At 49.6% G+C, this 17,867-nt stretch overlaps 1 protein-coding gene across 1 annotated transcript in view; it reads left to right on the forward strand.

The window, feature by feature from the left end:
• The window catches only part of UNC79 (unc-79 homolog, NALCN channel complex subunit), a 137,658-nt gene that overhangs the window by 101,224 nt on the left and 18,567 nt on the right, over positions 1-17,867 (forward strand). The window contains exons 35-42 of the mRNA XM_069951065.1: positions 9,259-9,342; positions 9,561-9,663; positions 9,743-9,883; positions 9,968-10,006; positions 11,342-11,454; positions 13,570-13,655; positions 16,403-16,576; positions 17,729-17,797. Coding sequence (XP_069807166.1) covers positions 9,259-9,342; positions 9,561-9,663; positions 9,743-9,883; positions 9,968-10,006; positions 11,342-11,454; positions 13,570-13,655; positions 16,403-16,576; positions 17,729-17,797 — 809 coding nt within the window. The remainder of the gene's footprint in view (positions 1-9,258; positions 9,343-9,560; positions 9,664-9,742; positions 9,884-9,967; positions 10,007-11,341; positions 11,455-13,569; positions 13,656-16,402; positions 16,577-17,728; positions 17,798-17,867) is intronic.

Genomic DNA, 17,867 nt, shown 5'->3' on the forward strand with positions numbered 1-17,867 from the left:
GGCCACCCAGGTTCCTGAATGCCCCATAAGCCTACTCCGGATAGGTGAGGCTGAGTAACTGACTCCAACCTATGGAGGCGCCCACCCTGGTGTAAACCCCTATATTAAAGGGACAATGAAGCAGGAAATGATCCATGCTCTCCAGCGTATTACCACACTCCTCTCGGGGACACCCCCGATCATCGGAGCTCCTGCACTTCAAATTGTCCCTCACATATAGCTTCCCCTGGAAGCAGCGCCAGGCCAAGTCCCAAAACTTCTGGGGGATCCTCTTTGAGTTCAAAAGACTTAACCCAACCCTCAGATCCCGACCTGGGCAATCCCTGAGCGCCAGGGGCTTCTGGAAATGGGTCAACAGAACCCTTTGGTCAAGGAATTTCCTCGACTGAGTCCTGATCTCCCACATTCCCAGACCCCACCGACGTATCATCTTCAGAGTCGGGGTAGCGTAAGCCGGGAGATATCCATGGGGTGTACGAAGGTCCTTTACTCGCCCTCCTGTCTCCCATTCCTGGAAGAAAGGCTGAAACCATTCCCTGCAGGAGAGTACCCACGGAGGAGCCCTCTCTTTCCAGAGGTTTGCGATGTTAGCTTTCAAGAAGGTGTTCACTAAGAACACCACAGGGTTCACCATAGACAAACCCCCAAGTCTCCTCGTGCGGTACGTAACCTCTCTCTTGACCAGGTTCAGCCTATTCCCCCATAACAACTGGAAGAACAGGCTGTAGATCCTAGTATAGGAAGCCTCTGGCAAGATACATACACTGCCCAGGTAGATGAACAAAGGGAGCAGGTACGATTTGATCAGGTGTACCCTTTCCCTGAGGGTCAAAGACCAACCCTTCCACTGGTCCACCTTCCGAGTGGCATCCAGGAGCCTACCATCCCAGTTTTTAGTGGGGTAATCACCCTGGCCAAATGTGATGCCCAATACTTTTGCTGACTCTTGGGGCTCTGGAAGGGTGTCCGGGAGATCAAACCTGGGATCTCCCCCTCCCAGCCAGAGACTCTCACACTTGTCCCGGTTGATCTTGGACCCGGATGCCTCGGAGTAGCGCTCCACTTCAGACATCACCATATCTGCCTCCCCTCTCGAGGATACAAAAACAGTGACATCATCAGCGTACGCCACCACTCTCAGGGTGGCTTCTGGTTCCTCCAGGCTCATCCCGACCCCTGCCAACGGTCCACAACCAACCCTCCTAAGGAAAGGGTCGATCGCGAACACATACAACAGTGGGCTCAAAGGACAGCCCTGGCGAACACCAGACCCAACCTCAAAAGAGCGGCCAGACCAACCGTTCACCAGCGGGAAACTCTCTGCCCCTGCATACAAGATCTTAAGCCAATTGACAAAAGTAGCTGGTAGGCCATATCTCCGAAGGACAGACCAGAGGTACTCGTGGTTCACCCGATCAAATGCTTTGGCCTGATCCAGGGACAGCAAGTACCCCTTCCAAAGACCCGCACTACTCCGCTCCACTGCCTTCCTGACACTAAGGACAGCACTTAAGGTGCTTCGGCCTGGAACAGAGCAGTGCTGAGCCTCCGAAAGGAGCTGGGGTGCAAACTTCACCAGCCGATTAAACAGCCGCATTGAGAAGAGCTATGGGCCTCCAATTCTCAATACGGCTCGAATCTTTTCCTTTTGAGAGAAGAATCAGGGCTGACCTCCTCATTGACCTCGGCAGAGTGCCCGAGGAAAGACACTCATTGAAGACCTCGGTCAAGAGGGGAACCAAGAGGTCCCTGAAGGTCTTACACCACTCAGATGTTAAGCCATCTGGACCTGGCGACTTCTTCAGGGCAAGCCCTTCAATCACCAGTCTAACTTCCTCTTCCCTGATTTCTTCTGCCAAAACATCAAGAGAGGGGTCTACCCCTGGCTCAGGAATGGTTTCAGCCAGGAAACCCGACATCACATCCCGATCTAGATCCTTCCTCCCCAAGAGGTGTGAGTAAAAGGATCTGACGACCTCCAGGATCCCTGATCTGGACCGGTTCAGAGATCCCGTACTATCAACCAGTCCAGTCACGATCTTACTATTCACTGACATCTTACAGTTTCTGTAGGGGTCGGGCGAGCGGTACCTCCCGAAATCCCTCTCAAAAACCAAAGATGCGTGCCTATCATACTGACACCTCATGAGCAAAGCTTTCACTCTGGAGATCTCTTCTCTACTACCTCCAGTCGAGACGAGATGCTCGAGTTTCCTCCTCAGGCCCTGATACACACCATACCTATTCAGGGACCTGAGGCTCGAGAGCTGGCGGAAGAACCTCGCAACCCGCTTCTTGAATATCTCCCACCACTCTGACTTACTACTACATAGGCCCAGTAGAGGTACCTGACTCTGAAGAAAATCCTCAAAGGACTGTCTTACCTCTGCTTCTTCCAGGAGGGACGAATTCAGCCTCCAGTAGCCTCTACCCATCCGGGGGGTCTCTGAAACATTCAGGGAAAACAAAATTAGACAGTGGTCAGAGAACTCCACCTCAACCACGGACACTGCGGAAGAGACGGCTTCCTCCTTTAAATAAAACCTGTCTAATCTAGACCTGCAGCTACCTCGATGATAGGTGAAACCCGCGTGGCCTGAGGGGGTCCGGATGTGGGCATCCTCTAGGCGAGCCTCCCTAACTATACTAATCAGGGCCATGCTATCATAAGCCAGCTTGTCTTTGGTGCCCCTCCTGTCCTGAGACCTCGTGATAGTATTGAAGTCTCCACCAAAGATCACCTGCCGACTCGTAAAAAGAAAGGGCTTACTGCTCATGAAGAGGTTTTTACGGTCCCACTTAGTTTGTGGGGCATAGATGTTAATGAGCCGGAGCTCTTGCCCCTTCATGAGGACATCCAAGATCAGGCACCTCCCCATTTCTAACTCAATAACCCGTCTGCATTCTACAGGAGCGGTAAAAAGGACCGCCACCCCACTATACGGCTCAGCCGCAAGAGACCAGTGTGAAGGCCCATGCCTCCACTCTCTCTTGGCTTTTATTAGAGAGGCTAGATCGGTCAACCTGGTCTCCTGCAAAAACAAAATGTCGGCGTTAATACGACCGAGAAAATCAAAGGCTGCGAATCTAGCCGTATCAGACTTAATGCTGGCACAGTTAATGGATGCCAGCGTCAATGGGGTGAGTGCCGCCATCATGGGTGATCGAGTTAGACGGCCAACTTAACATTTTACTTTTTCTCTTTCTTTTTCTTCCCTTCCTCATGTTCTGAAGAGGAAGACTTACTTTCTTTACACCTTTTTTTAGAAATAGACAAATCCATATCACACTCATCTCCACCTGACTCCAGGTTTGCCCCACCCCCTGAAGTACATGGTTCAGCAGGACGAGGCTCGGTGCCCCCTGGAGGCTTCTTTGCCCGTGATACTTCACCCTCGGTTTCCCTCTCCGAAGAGGAGGGAGAGATGTTTTCAAGGGATTGGTATCGATTTGACAGGTCAACCAGAGGGGGGTTGGTCGGGCTTCCTTTTGGTACCTGGCCCACAACTCGAGAAGAGGAGGACTTCACCCTCCTACTCCTTCTTCTCCGGTTGCCCTTTCCACATTTTTTATCTTGCCACCTTTCTTCTTCCTCACCAAAACTTTCATATTGGGAAGATTCTGAAGAAGTGGCTACTTCGCCTTCCTCTCTACGAAGCCTCACAACCTCTTCATTCAACTCATCCTCCCCCACGGCCACATCAGAGCCTGCCTCAGGAGCAGGACCAGGTGCTATTCCTGCCACCTGGGAATCCTCCAGTTCCCTACTCCTTCGGCGTTTCTCCTCCCGCCTAAGCTTGGAGGGGCTCTTTCCTTTGTTCTTTTCTTTCCTCACTGGCCCTGTTGCCCCTTCACCTCTGCTTGTACCCTCCCCAGCCAAGGCAACCTTATGGCTCTCCCTAGCTGGAGCGGCCGCTGCATTGGCAAAGGAGCGGGGACAATGGCTGAATGGGTGACCAAGGTCACCACACAGGTGACACCTAATCCGCCCACAGGATGCGGCTAGATGATCCGTCCCCCCACACAGTGCACACACCTGTTTGGTGCAATTTACACTAAAATATGTGGGGTCACCGCACCTGTGGCAAACCTTAGGCTGTCCCTGGTAAAAGATCTGGATGCGATCGCGTCCGAGGAAGGCAGCAGATGGTATGTGGGCAACCGTATTACCTGTACGTCTTAGTTTGACAGAAAACGTCCAGGCCCCAGACCAGATACCATGTTCATCAAAATTCTTTTTGGGCATGTCTGTCACATCCCCAAAGCGACCAAGCCAGGTCATGATATCATAGCAAGAAAGTGATTTGTTACGGGTTAGAACTGTCACTTTCTTGACTGCACTCTGACGGGATATCGCCTTTACGGTAAAAACCCGCCAGCCAGGCGCGTCTTTCACCAGCTCATAATTTGACCAGAAGAGTTCTAGACCCTCTGGCCGTACAAAACTGATGTCAAACTCAGACAGGCCGTAGGGGTGGATCAGGGCATAGATGTCGCTTGCCCTGAAATCCATCTGAAAGAGAAGCTCCACAACTTTTGCCCGCGATGGGCACGCATCACTGCCTCTCCATATCAGACGGACCACATTCCTACGACCATTGTCCTGCCCGGGTGTCGGAAGAGACCAGACCACCTCCCCATTGTTCTCTCGGAAGGCTCCCAGACCATGTCTCTCTATCCAGAAAGACAAGTCGACCTCCCTCCCCTCTACCTGGATTGACCTGTCACTCTTCCGTAATGCCTCCAGGAGGCGTCGTTGCAAGTCACCAACCCCTGAGTCAGCTGGAGATGAGGATCGCCCTGGTCCCCCAGCAGCAATGCTAGCATAGCTCCTTGGCGGAGCAACCACCACTGGGGGGGCAGCCGGACCACCACCCGCCCTTTGCTCAACATTACAAATACCATCATTTTTATTAATGTTAGCAGGTATCTCAACAGGTTGTACAGACTGACAGACCCGTGACTGGAAGCGACCCTGCGTCACCTCCACTCTGCACCCGGACACTCCCCCCGTCCACAAGGGAGCGCCCTGCGGTGCAGGCACCTGATGGACTCACGCTCACACTGTCTGGCCCCTGTCCTTCCTTACTGACACCACTCCCGCTACTGACACAAGCAGCAGTGGTATTCGCCGCCATCTTGTCCCGTACACTCTCCCCTCCTCGCTGGCCCCGTTCCACATCAGAAACTGGGACTGGCAGTACTGAGGGGGTAGCGGCCTGGACTGACCTTTCAGCCGACCCAGACTGCTGGAATGAAGTAAAGACAAAGCTTACTTGCTCTTTTTTCTTCTTTTGGGGCTTCCCCTTTTTGTCTTTCACAGGAACATCATCTCCAAGGTCATCACCAAAGGTAAAATGCTGCATCCTCACAGGGGATTCCTGCATCTCTATGGCCTTTAACAGTCCATCACCATAACCATCACCATCATCATCATCATCATCAGTCACTGGTAGTGCTACTTGTGCTGCTTGTATAATGTCACTTTCCTGGGTGGTTTGGGCATTTTGGGGTGCACTTTGGGTGACATCTGGGGGATCTAACATCGCCGCACACCCCTCTTTAACACTCTCCACCACTTCTTTAGCCTCCACAGCCTCCATAGCCTCCAACTCCTCTTCATCACTACAACTCTCCCCATCCGCAGAACTATCACCCCCATCTTTTGCTCTGCTCTCAGTAGGGGATTTCATTTTAGCAAAGCGATCATCGTTCAGCAGTTTCTCCCGGAAGAGATCACTCCCCTCCAGGATAGCCATTCTCTCCAACTCAATCACTGCTATTTCAGCTTTCAGAGTTTTTACCTTGGCTGAGATCTCTGGCTTCTTCTTCTTGGAGGTCGTATCAGCCTGGAACTTGGCAAATTTCAGGTCTTCACATAGAACCTTGAGTTGCTTCCCAAGGCGCTCATAATCCGCAAATTTAGCTGTAATCCTTGAACAGTATGTAGCTGCCGACTCCTTGGGTCCTCGCTCACCCCACAGCTCAGCTGGCTGGCTCCTGGATGCTGCTGGAGCCATCTTGCCTCCTGCCTTGCTTGTGGCCCTTTTCCCACTTTGAGCCTTGCGGCTCTCTGCCATTACTGGGGGAGCTGGGGACACATCACTGCGGACCCTGCTGGATCTCCTCACACCGCTTGGAGGAGCGCTGGCCGGTAGCTTTTTCTGTCCACCCCCCGCCGGCCTGGTTCGGGAAGTGGAAGCCCGGGACTCCCGGGGCTCCATGCTGAAAGCCCTGCCCAGGAGACTGCCACCCTCCTGGGAAAGGAAGATGGAAATTTAGCCTCTCTCTTGCTGGAAGTCTGGAGGTATCAGGAGCTCAAACACACACACAGAAACACCTGGTGACCACACCCTCCAATCCACCAGTCTACTCCAGAGCTGCACTCACTATTCTGCTGGTGGGGTCACTGTGTACATACATTACATTACTGATCTTGGGTTACATCCTATATTATACCCCAGAGCTGCACTCACTATTCTGCTGGTGGGGTCACTGTGTGCATACATTACATGACTTATGCTGTATTATACTCCAGAGCTGCACTCACTATTCTGCTGGTGGGGTCACTGTGTACATACATTACATTACTGATCCTGAGTTACATCCTATATTATACCCCAGAGCTGCACTCACTTTTCTGCCGGTGGGGTCACTGTGTGCATACATTACATGACGTATGCTGTATTATACTCCAGAGCTGCACTCACTATTCTGCTGGTGGGGTCACGGTGTACATAGTGAGTGCAGCTGTGACATATAATACTTACAGTCGTCATCCCATTTTCTGGTATGCCCAGGATGAGCTCACCGTGCACCGTACCTGTGACAATACTCTTACAATTCCTGGTATAGCTGTTACTGGGGATGTACATACATTGTTCTGTGATGTCACGCTGGCCTTGTGTACAGTCATGGCCAAAAGTTTTAAGAATAATACAAATATAAATTTTTACAAAGTCTACTGCTTCAGTTTTTAAAATGGCAATTTGCATATACTGCAGAATGTTATACAGAGTGATCAGCTTTACAGCAATTACTTGCAAAGTCAATATTTGCCTAGAAAATGAACTTTATCCACCAAAACACATTTCACCATCATTGCAGCCCTGACTTACAAAGAGCAGCTAACATGGTTTCAGTGATCGCTCCAGTAACACAGGTGTGGGTGTTGATGAGGACAGGGCTGGAGATCAATCTGTCATGATTAAGTAAGAATGACACCACTCCACACTTTGAAAGGAGGCTGGTGCTTGGCATCATTGTTTCTCTTCTCTGCAAACTGCAATAGCTGCTTCTGTTAACCATGGTTATCTCTAAAGAAACACGTGCAGTCATCATTGCACTGCACAAAAATGGCCTAACAGGGAAGAGTATCGCAGCTAGAAAGATTGCACCTCAGTCAAAAATCTATGGCATCATCAAGAACTTCAAGGAGAGAGGTTCCATTGTTGCCAAAAAGGCTCCAGGGCGCCCAAGAAAGACCAGCAAGTGCCAGGACCGAAAGTGTGGTAAAGACCGAGGCTGCAGGATGGGGCTACCAGCAGTGCAGAGCTTGCTCAGGAATGGCAGCAGGCAGGTGTGAGGGCATCTGCACTGTGAGACTGCGGAGACTCTGGGAGCAAGGCCTGGTCTCATGGAGGGCAACAAAGAAGCCACTTCTCTCCAGAAAAAACATCAGGGACAGACTGATATTCTGCAAAAGGTCCAGGGAGTGGCCTGCTGAGGACTGGGGGAAAGGTCCAGGGAGCGGACTGCTGAGGACTGGAGGAAAGGTCCAGGGAGTGGACTGCTGAGGACTGGGGGAAAGGTCCAGGGAGCGGACTGCTGAGGACTGGGGGAAAGGTCCAGGGAGCGGACTGCTGAAGACTGGGGGAAAGGTCCAGGGAGCGGACTGCTGAGGACTGGGGGAAAGGTCCAGGGAGCGGACTGCTGAGGACTGGGGGAAAGGTCCAGGGAGTAGACTGCTGAGGACTGGGGGAAAGGTCCAGGGAGTGGACTGCTGAGGACTGGGGGAAAGGTCCAGGGAGCGGACTGCTGAGGACTGGGGGAAAGGTCCAGGGAGTAGACTGCTGAGGACTGGGGGAAAGGTCCAGGGAGTGGACTGCTGAGGACTGGGGGAAAGGTCCTGGGAGTGGACTGCTGAGGACTGGGGGAAAGGTCCAGGGAGTGGACTGCTGAGGACTGGGGGAAAGGTCCAGGGAGCGGACTGCTGAGGACTGGGGGAAAGGTCCAGGGAGTAGACTGCTGAGGACTGGGGGAAAGGTCCAGGGAGTGGACTGCTGAGGACTGGGGGAAAGGTCCAGGGAGTGGACTGCTGAGGACTGGAGGAAAGTCATTGTCTCTGATGAATCCCCTTTCCGATTGTTTGGGACATCTGGAAAACAGCTTATTGGGAGAAGACGAGGTGAGCGCTACCACCAGTCTTGTCTCATGCCAACTGTAACCGGCATCCTGAAACCATTCATGTGTGGGGTTGCTTCTCAGCCAAGGGAATCGGCTCTCTCACAGTCTTGCCTAAAAACACAGCCATGAATAAAGAATGGGACCAGAATGTCCTCCAAGAGCAACGTCTCCCAACCGTCCAGAAGCAGTTTGGCGATCAACAATGCCTTTTCCAGCATGATGGAGCACCTTGCCATAAAGCAAAGGTGATAACTAAATGGCTCAGGGAACAAAACAAGAGAGATTTTGGGTCCATGGCCTGGAAACTCCCCAGATCTTAATCCCATTGAGAACTTGTGGTCAATCATCAAGAGACGGGTGGACAAACAAAAACCAACAAATTCTGGCAAAATGCAAGAACTGATTGTGCAAGAATGGACGTCTATCAGTCAGAATTTGGTCCAGAAGTTGTATGAGAGCAGCCGGGGAGAATTGCAGAGGTCCTGAAGAAGAAGGGTCAACACTTCAAATATTATAGACTTGCTGCAGTAACTCAGTCTACCTGTCAGTATAAGCTTCTGTTACTCATAATATGATTGCAATTATATTTCCGTATGTGATAAAAACATCTGACAAACCAGAGGGCAGGGGATCATGGGAAAATATAAGATTTGTGTCATTCCCAAAACTTTTGGCCATGACTGTATAGATCTAGTAGTATGGAGTTTGTGTACTGACGCCACCTCCTCCTGCCCATGGTAAGAGATGCTGCTGATGATCTTACTAATCCTGGGCGTTTTCTTGGTAGTGTTTTTAGGTTTACCTGTACGACAGAATTAATAACTATAATAATGTTATTTTTTTAATCTCTAGATGATCCAAAAACAGCCCATGAGGTACTGGGAAGCATTTCAGAAGTGTCAATGGGACGTACGAGCATTCCGTATATCCAGATAGGTGAGAGATGAGTGATGTGTGTGCAGGATGAGCTGCTGTGCAGTATACTCACCACTAGATGGAGCAGCTGGTCATGTAAAAGACAGATCTATGGTGCCTGCCACTCTCCTGCTTCACTACCTGGCTGCATTTGTATTATTCAGCAACATGTTAGAATCTTATTTTGGGCCACATGTATGTTTGCCTATTTCTCAGTTATCTCTTTTGTATCTATAAAGGTGCAACCAAGTCCAGCCTTCTGTCTGCTCCCAGCATTGTCAGCATGTTTGTCCCGGCGCCTGAAGATTTTTCTGATGAGCAGCCTACAGTTATGTCTGACAAGTAAGTGCCCCCCGCAGTGTGGATGCCTCCCCCACCCCGGCAGCTTCCCAGGTAACTTACATGTTGTTTGTCCTTGCAGGTGTCATGACTGCGGGGCCATTCTGGAGGAGTATGATGAGGAGACCCTGGGCCTGGCCATAGTGGTTCTTTTGACGTTCATACACTTGAGCCCCGATTTGGCTGCACCCCTGTTACTCGATATCATGCAGTCTGTGGGAAGGTCGGTTCCTTTTATAGTAACTGCTAAGAGGCACATCAGAAAGTTTCTGCCTCTTTATTCATTGGCGTGTGTCTTGTTTTCTAGGCTGGCATGCAGCACAAGCTTTTCCAGCCAAGCAGAGAGGTAATAATCAAGTGTCAACAGTCGTCTTCCCCCACCTGTGTGGCCCCCACTGTAACCATTGCTCTTTGCTATGTTAAAACATTAAAGGGGAACTCATCTGGTTTCAGAAATGTTTTAAAAATTTTTGTAATTTACTTTTTCTAAAAATCTCCACCTCTGTCCATGTCAGGAACTGTCCAGAGCAGCAGCAAATCCCCATAGAAAACCTGAATAACATGGACAATAAGTAGTCCTCTCCATTATGTGCATGAGCTCAGTAGTCCTGGATATTCATGAGCAGCAGAAAACTCTGGCCACCAGCTGCTTTCTGGTAAAGCTATGCCATTGTGCGTGATATTGCAGCTCAGTTCTGTTCTAGCAGAAAGGGCTGAGATGTAAGATCACACAACCTAAGGACACGGAGCATAGAGAACAGGAGGAGCTCAGAAGTAAAGCCGAGTTTTCTTAAACTCTCTACTGCTGCTTTTGTCCCTGGGCTGTTGTGAAACATCAGAGTTCTCCTTTAAGCAAGGAAAGTATTAGTCACCCCAGTGCTGTCTGTCAGTGACATCATACACAATATGCTACCCGTCAGTGACATCATATACACAACATGTATAACGGGGCCCTGGAGAATTTCCCACTAATGAGAACAATGATTTCATCCGATGATTTAGTCACAATGAAAGATTTATAGATATGAACCATAGAGAACAGCTTCTTGTTACTATTCTATCCCGGTATGTGCTGGGGGGGGATCAATGACTAAGCCTCATTCATCTCTGCAAAGACGCCAGCTGCTAAGATCTGTCATTATCTCCTGTCACACAGTGTCAAGCTTCTTAAAGGGGAATTGCACATTTAATCTCCTGATGTGCCTGCAAAGAAAATGTCACAAGTAAAGAATGGGGGTCTAGAGTACCGCGCTCCACGCTCTGGCAGCCCCATAGACAGTGAATGGAGCAGCACCACCTCGTCTTTCAGACCTAATGATCAAGTCGGGGGAGACTGGGGGGCCCAGTTCCTTGTGTATGGAACTCAGAGAGAGGGGTTAATGTACTTCACTATGTGTGGAAGTCCCATAGATCAGGAGACTGATGATTGTTAGTGGTCCCAGTGGTCAGACCCTTAATAATCATACATGTATCACCTATGCTGAATAGGGTTTAATCACCGCCACCTTGGTGAGCTTACTCTTGTATTATTATGTGTGGTGTATGGACAGTATCATGGAAGCTCCACTATTACTAGAAGTTCAGATCTAAATCCAACATTTACTGTTGCTCTGGTGTATACCATCCCCTTGCTGAACGTGTAGCGTAGTCTTTATACAGATATCATTGTGCTTCTCCCCAGTATGATGATCCCAGGGAACGTGGCAGGGGTGGCCAAGCAGTTCCTGCGATGTGTTTTCCATCAGCTGGCTCCCAATGGCATCTTCTCTCAGCTCTTCCAGAGCAATATAAAAGGTGAAGTATCCGAGCACCACAGCCTCATACTGCTATATCCTCTCTCTATTCTCTATACTGGGACTGTCACATTGGCCATATCCTCTCTCTATACTGGGATTGTCACATTGGTCATATCCTCTATATACTGGGATTGTCAAATTGGTCATATCCTTTTCCTATACTGGGATTGTCACATTGGTCATATCCCTTCTCTATACTGGGACTGTCACAATGGTCATATCCTCTCTCTATACTGGTATTGTCACATTGGCCATATCCTCTCTCTATACTGGGATTGTTACATTGGCCATATCTTCTGTGTATACTGGGATTGTCACATTGGCCATATCCTCTGTGTATACTGGGATTGTCACATTGGCCTTATCCTCTGTCTATACTGGGACTGTCACATTGGTCATATCCTCTGTGTATACTGGGATTGTCACATTGGTCATATCCTCTCTCTATACTGGGATTGTCACATTGGTCATATCCTCTGTGTATACTGGGATTGTCACATTGGCCTTATCCTCTGTCACATTGGCCATATCTTCTGTGTATACTGGGATTGTCACATTGGTCATATCCTCTGTCTATACTGGGATTGTCACATTGGTCATATCCTCTGTGTATACTGGGATTGTCACATTGGCCTTATCCTCTGTCACATTGGCCATATCTTCTGTGTATACTGGGATTGTCACATTGGTCATATCCTCTGTCTATACTGGGATTGTCACATTGGTCATATCCTCTGTGTATACTGGGATTGTCACATTGGTCATATCCTCTGTGTATACTGGGATTGTCACATTGGTCATATCCTCTCTATACTGGGATTGTCACATTGGTCAGATCCTCTCTATACTGGGATTGTCACATTGGTCATATCCTCTCTATACTGGGATTGTCACATTGGTCATATCCTCTCTATACTGGGATTGTAACATTGGTCATATCCCTTCTCTATACTGGGATTGTCACATTGGTCATATCCTCTCTCTATACTGGGATTGTCACATTGGTCATATCCTCTGTGTATACTGGGATTGTCACATTGGTCATATCCTCTGTGTATACTGGGATTGTCACATTGGTCATATCCTCTCTATACTGGGATTGTCACATTGGTCAGATCCTCTCTATACTGGGATTGTCACATTGGTCATATCCTCTCTATACTGGGATTGTCACATTGGTCATATCCTCTCTATACTGGGATTGTAACATTGGTCATATCCTCTGTGTATACTGGGATTGTCACATTGGTCATATCCTCTGTGTATACTGGGATTGTCACATTGGTCATATCCTCTCTCTATACTGGGATTGTCACATTGGTCATATCCTCTCTCTATACTGGGATTGTCACATTGGTCATATCCTCTCTATACTGGGATTGTCACATTGGTCATATCCTCTGTCTATACTGGGATTGTCACATTGATCATATCCTCTGTCTATACTGGGATTGTCACATTGATCATATCCTCTGTCTATACTGGGATTGTCACATTGATCATATCCTCTGTCTATACTGGGATTGTCACATTGGTCATATCCTCTGTGTATACTGGGATTGTCACATTGGTCATATCCTCTGTGTATACTGGGATTGTCACATTGATCATATCCTCTGTCTATACTGGGATTGTCACATTGATCATATCCTCTGTCTATACTGGGATTGTCACATTGGCCTTATCCTCTGTCACATTGGCCATATCCTCTGTGTATACTGGGATTGTCACATTGGTCATATCCTCTCTCTATACTGGGATTGTCACATTGGTCATATCCTCTCTCTATACTGGGATTGTCACATTGGTCATATCCTCTGTGTATACTGGGATTGTCACATTGGTCATATCCTCTCTCTATACTGGGATTGTCACATTGGTCATATCCTCTCTATACTGGGATTGTCACATTGGTCATTTCCTCTGTGTATACTGGGATTGTCACATTGGCCATATCCTCTGTGTATACTGGGATTGTCACATTGGTCATATCCTCTGTGTATACTGGGATTGTCACATTGGTCATATCCTCTGTGTATACTGGGATTGTCTCATTGGTCATATCCTCTGTGTATACTGGGATTGTCATGGGTCACATTCTCTTGTGTTACAGACGGCAGCTTTTTACGGACCTTAGCAGCGTCTCTGATGGATTTCAGTGAACTCAGCTCCTTTGCTGCTTTGAGCCAACTACTGGAGGTAAGAGACAGTCAACGTGGAAGATTCTAGAGGCTTTAGATTTATTGCAACATTGATCATAGAATATAAAGTAAAGAATACAATACAGATTTGTCCTCCTTGACATCTCCTATAACAGCGTGTATCTCAGTATAAACAGAGCCAATTATAAGTCATTGAAGTCTATTGGACACGACGCTGTCCTTCAGGTGATGGATCTGCCACAGCATTGTGGTTTTAGCCTAAAGCAACAGCTTAAAAGAAAAGCAAATATGTGTGGGTTGTCCAGGCTGCGAGCTGTGAACCTAGCGGAATATAAACACCTATATAGAGAATCAAAGTGACTGTGCCAGCTGCAATGGACATTGTAAACTGCTGACACTGTTAGATAGCCGTGAGGTTCAGGAGACCCACAGTACCCTGTGCTTCCATAAAGTCGAAACATTAGAGAGGCTGCGTTTCCAAACTCCTGATCTTCTGCAAGCTGTAACACCACCTCGCTCCCCCTCCTAACCTTGACCCTTCCTAATAGACAGCTGTAACACCTCCTCGCTCCCCCTCCTAACCTTGACCCTTCCTAATAGACAGCTGTAACACCTCCTCGCTCCCCCTCCTAACCCTGACCCTTCCTAATAGACAGCTGTAACACCTCCTCGCTCCCCCTCCTAACCCTGACCCTTCCTAATAGACAGCTGTAAGCTGCGCACCAAGCAGGGTCAGGGATGGGGGGTGTTATGGATCCACAGAACACAAACAGCTATATCCATTTATTTGGTGAGTTACAATGGCCTGGCAGATTTGTGGATATCAGTCTGTGGCCTTTATAAGGGATTACATCCTTTCAAGATTTTTTGGCAATGTTAAGTCACTGTAGGGCCTCATGGGTTGTGATACCAGATACCAAGACTGGACAAGTTATAAAAGAAATAACCAGGAGCAGTGAAATGTGGAATAACCCATTGCATCCAGTGACTCACAGACCCCTGAGCTGCCCACAGATCAGACCCCTGAGCTGCCCACAGATCAGACCCCTGAGCTGCCCACAGATCAGACACCTGAGCTGCCCTCAGATCAGACCCCTGAGCAGCCCACAGATCAGCTTCCTGAGCGGCCCAGTGATCTACATTCAGACCCCTGAGCGGCCCAGTGATCTACATTCAGACCCCTGAGCTGCCCACAGGTCAGACCCCTGAGCTGCCCACAGATCAGACCCCTGAGCTGCCCACAGATCAGACCCCTGAGCTGCCCACAGATCAGACACCTGAGCTGCCCTCAGATCAGACCCCTGAGCAGCCCACAGATCAGCTTCCTGAGCGGCCCAGTGATCTACATTCAGACCCCTGAGCGGCCCAGTGATCTACATTCAGACCCCTGAGCTGCCCACAGGTCAGACCCCTGAGCTGCCCACAGATCAGACCCCTGAGCTGCCCACAGATCAGACCGCTGAGCTGCCCACAGATCAGACCCCTGAGCTGCCCACAGATCAGACCCCTGAGCTGCCCTCAGATCAGACCCCTGAGCTGCCCACAGATCAGACCCCTGAGCTGCCCACAGATCAGACCCCTGAGCTGCCCACAGATCAGACCCCTGAGCTGCCCACAGATCAGACCCCTGAGCTGCCCACAGATCAGACCCCTGAGCTGCCCACAGATCAGACCCTTGAGCGGCCCACAGATCAGCTTCCTGAGCGGCCCAGTGATCTTCATTTAGACCCCTGAGCGGCAGACAGATCAGACCCCTGAGCGGCACAGTGATCTACTTTCAGACCCCTAAGATGCCCACAGATCAGACCCCTGAGTGGCCCACTAGTTTACATTCAGACCCCTAAACTGCCCACAGATCAGATCCATGAGCGGCCCACAGATCTACTTTCAGACCCCTGAGCGGCCCACAGATCAGATCCCTGAGCGGCCCACTGCTCTACATTTCGACCCCTGAGCGGCCCATAATCAGACCCCTAAGCGGCCCACTGATCTACATTCTGACCCCTGAGCGGTCCACTGATCTACATTCTGACCCCTGAGCGGCCCACTGATCTACATTCTGACCCCTGAGCTGCCCACAGATCAGACCCCTGAGCTGCCCACTGATCTACATTCTGACCCCTGAGCAGCCCACTGATCTACATTCTGACCCCTGACCCCTTGGCTGCCCACAGATCAGACCCCTGAGCTGCCCACTGATCTACATTCAGACCCCTGAGCGGCCCAGTGATCGGACCCCTGAGCGGCCCAGTGATCAGACTCCTGAGCGGCCCAGTGATCGGACCCCTGAGCGGCCCACAGATCGGACCCCTGAGCGGCCCACAGATCGGACCCCTGAGCGGCCCACAGATCGGACCCCTGAGCGGCCCACAGATCGGACCCCTGAGCGGCCCACAGATCGGACCCCTGAGCGGCCCACAGATCGGACCCCTGAGCGGCCCACAGATCGGACCCCTGAGCGGCCCACAGATCGGACCCCTGAGTGGACCCCTGAGCAGCCCACTGATGACACTGGCCAGTCTGGCATTTGTGGGAGTTTTCCAGCCCAGTCTACACTCGGGGATAAGTGAGAATTACAGATGGAACCTGCAGAGGTGAAACTGGTGAAGAATGCTACATACAAGTGATATAACAGCCCCTTATATAAATACACACATACACACAAAGCTCAGCTTATCCTGAGAAGTTTAGGGGCAATTAAAAATATAAGACAACTGAGAAGTGACAATCTTAGTGGACAACTTCAGAAGATCGATCCATTGCAGAACTCCCTTTCCTTTTCAGGGGTTGAACAACAAGAAGAATTTACCCGCTGGCGGTACAATGTTACGATGCTTGGAAAATATTGCCACCTTCATGGAAGCCTTACCCATGGACTCCCCCAGTAACCTGTGGACCACCATCTGTAACCAGTTCCAGACATTCTTCACAAAATTGCCTTCTGTCTTACCACTAAAGGTATTGAGGTTTTCTCCCCTACAGGCTGTATAGTGCAGTACTGCTTATGGCCACCAGGCTGCTGTAACAGTATATAGGCTGTATAGTGCAGTACCGCTTATGGCCACCAGGCTGCTGTAACAGTATATAGGCTGTATAGTGCAGTACTGCTTATGGCCACCAGGCTGCTGTAACAGTATATAGGCTGTATAGTGCAGTACCGCTTATGGCCACCAGGCTGCTGTAACAGTATATAGGCTGTATAGTGCAGTACCGCTTATGGCCACCAGGCTGCTGTAACAGTATATAGGCTGTATAGTGCAGTACCTCTTATGGCCACCAGGCTGCTGTAACAGTATATAGGCTGTATACTGCAGTACTGCTTATGACCACCAGGCTGCTGTAACTGTATATAGGCTGTTTATTGCAGTACTGCTTATGGCCACCAGGCTGCTGTAACTGTATATAGGCTGTATAGTGCAGTACTGCTTATGGCCACCAGGCTGCTGTAACAGTATATAGGCTGTATAGTGCAGTACCTCTTATGGCCACCAGGCTGCTGTAACAGTATATAGGCTGTATAGTGCAGTACTGCTTATGGCCACCAGGCTGCTGTAACTGTATATAGGCTGTATACTGCAGTACTGCTTATGGCCACCAGGCTGCTGTAACTGTATATAGGCTGTATAGTGCAGTACTGCTTATGGCCACCAGGCTGCTGTAACTGTATATAGGCTGTATACTGCAGTACTGCTTATGGCCACCAGGCTGCTGTAACAGTATATAGGCTGTATAGTGCAGTACTGCTTATGGCCACCAGGCTGCTGTAACAGTATATAGGCTGTATAGTGCAGTACTGCTTATGACCACCAGGCTGCTGTAACTGTATATAGGCTGTATACTGCAGTACTGCTTATGGCCACCAGGCTGCTGTAACTGTATATAGGCTGTATAGTGCAGTACTGCTTATGGCCACCAGGCTGCTGTAACTGTATATAGGCTGTATACTGCAGTACTGCTTATGGCCACCAGGCTGCTGTAACAGTATATAGGCTGTATAGTGCAGTACTGCTTATGGCCACCAGGCTGCTGTAACTGTATATAGGCTGCACTATGGCTGGGTGGTGTATGAGACTATTAGATGCTAATCCTCTGAATGATTTATGTGTCCAGTGTTCCTTAGATTCCAGCCTGCGGATAATGATTTGTCTTCTGAAGATCCCGACATCTAACGCCACCAGAGTGAGTGCAGATGTCATGTTAGGATGTCATGCTTATCACATACGTGTCCTCCTGCTTATCACATACGTGT

Source organism: Dendropsophus ebraccatus, chromosome 13 (assembly GCF_027789765.1).
Source record: "Dendropsophus ebraccatus isolate aDenEbr1 chromosome 13, aDenEbr1.pat, whole genome shotgun sequence".
NCBI classification, from domain to species: Eukaryota; Metazoa; Chordata; class Amphibia; order Anura; family Hylidae; genus Dendropsophus; species Dendropsophus ebraccatus.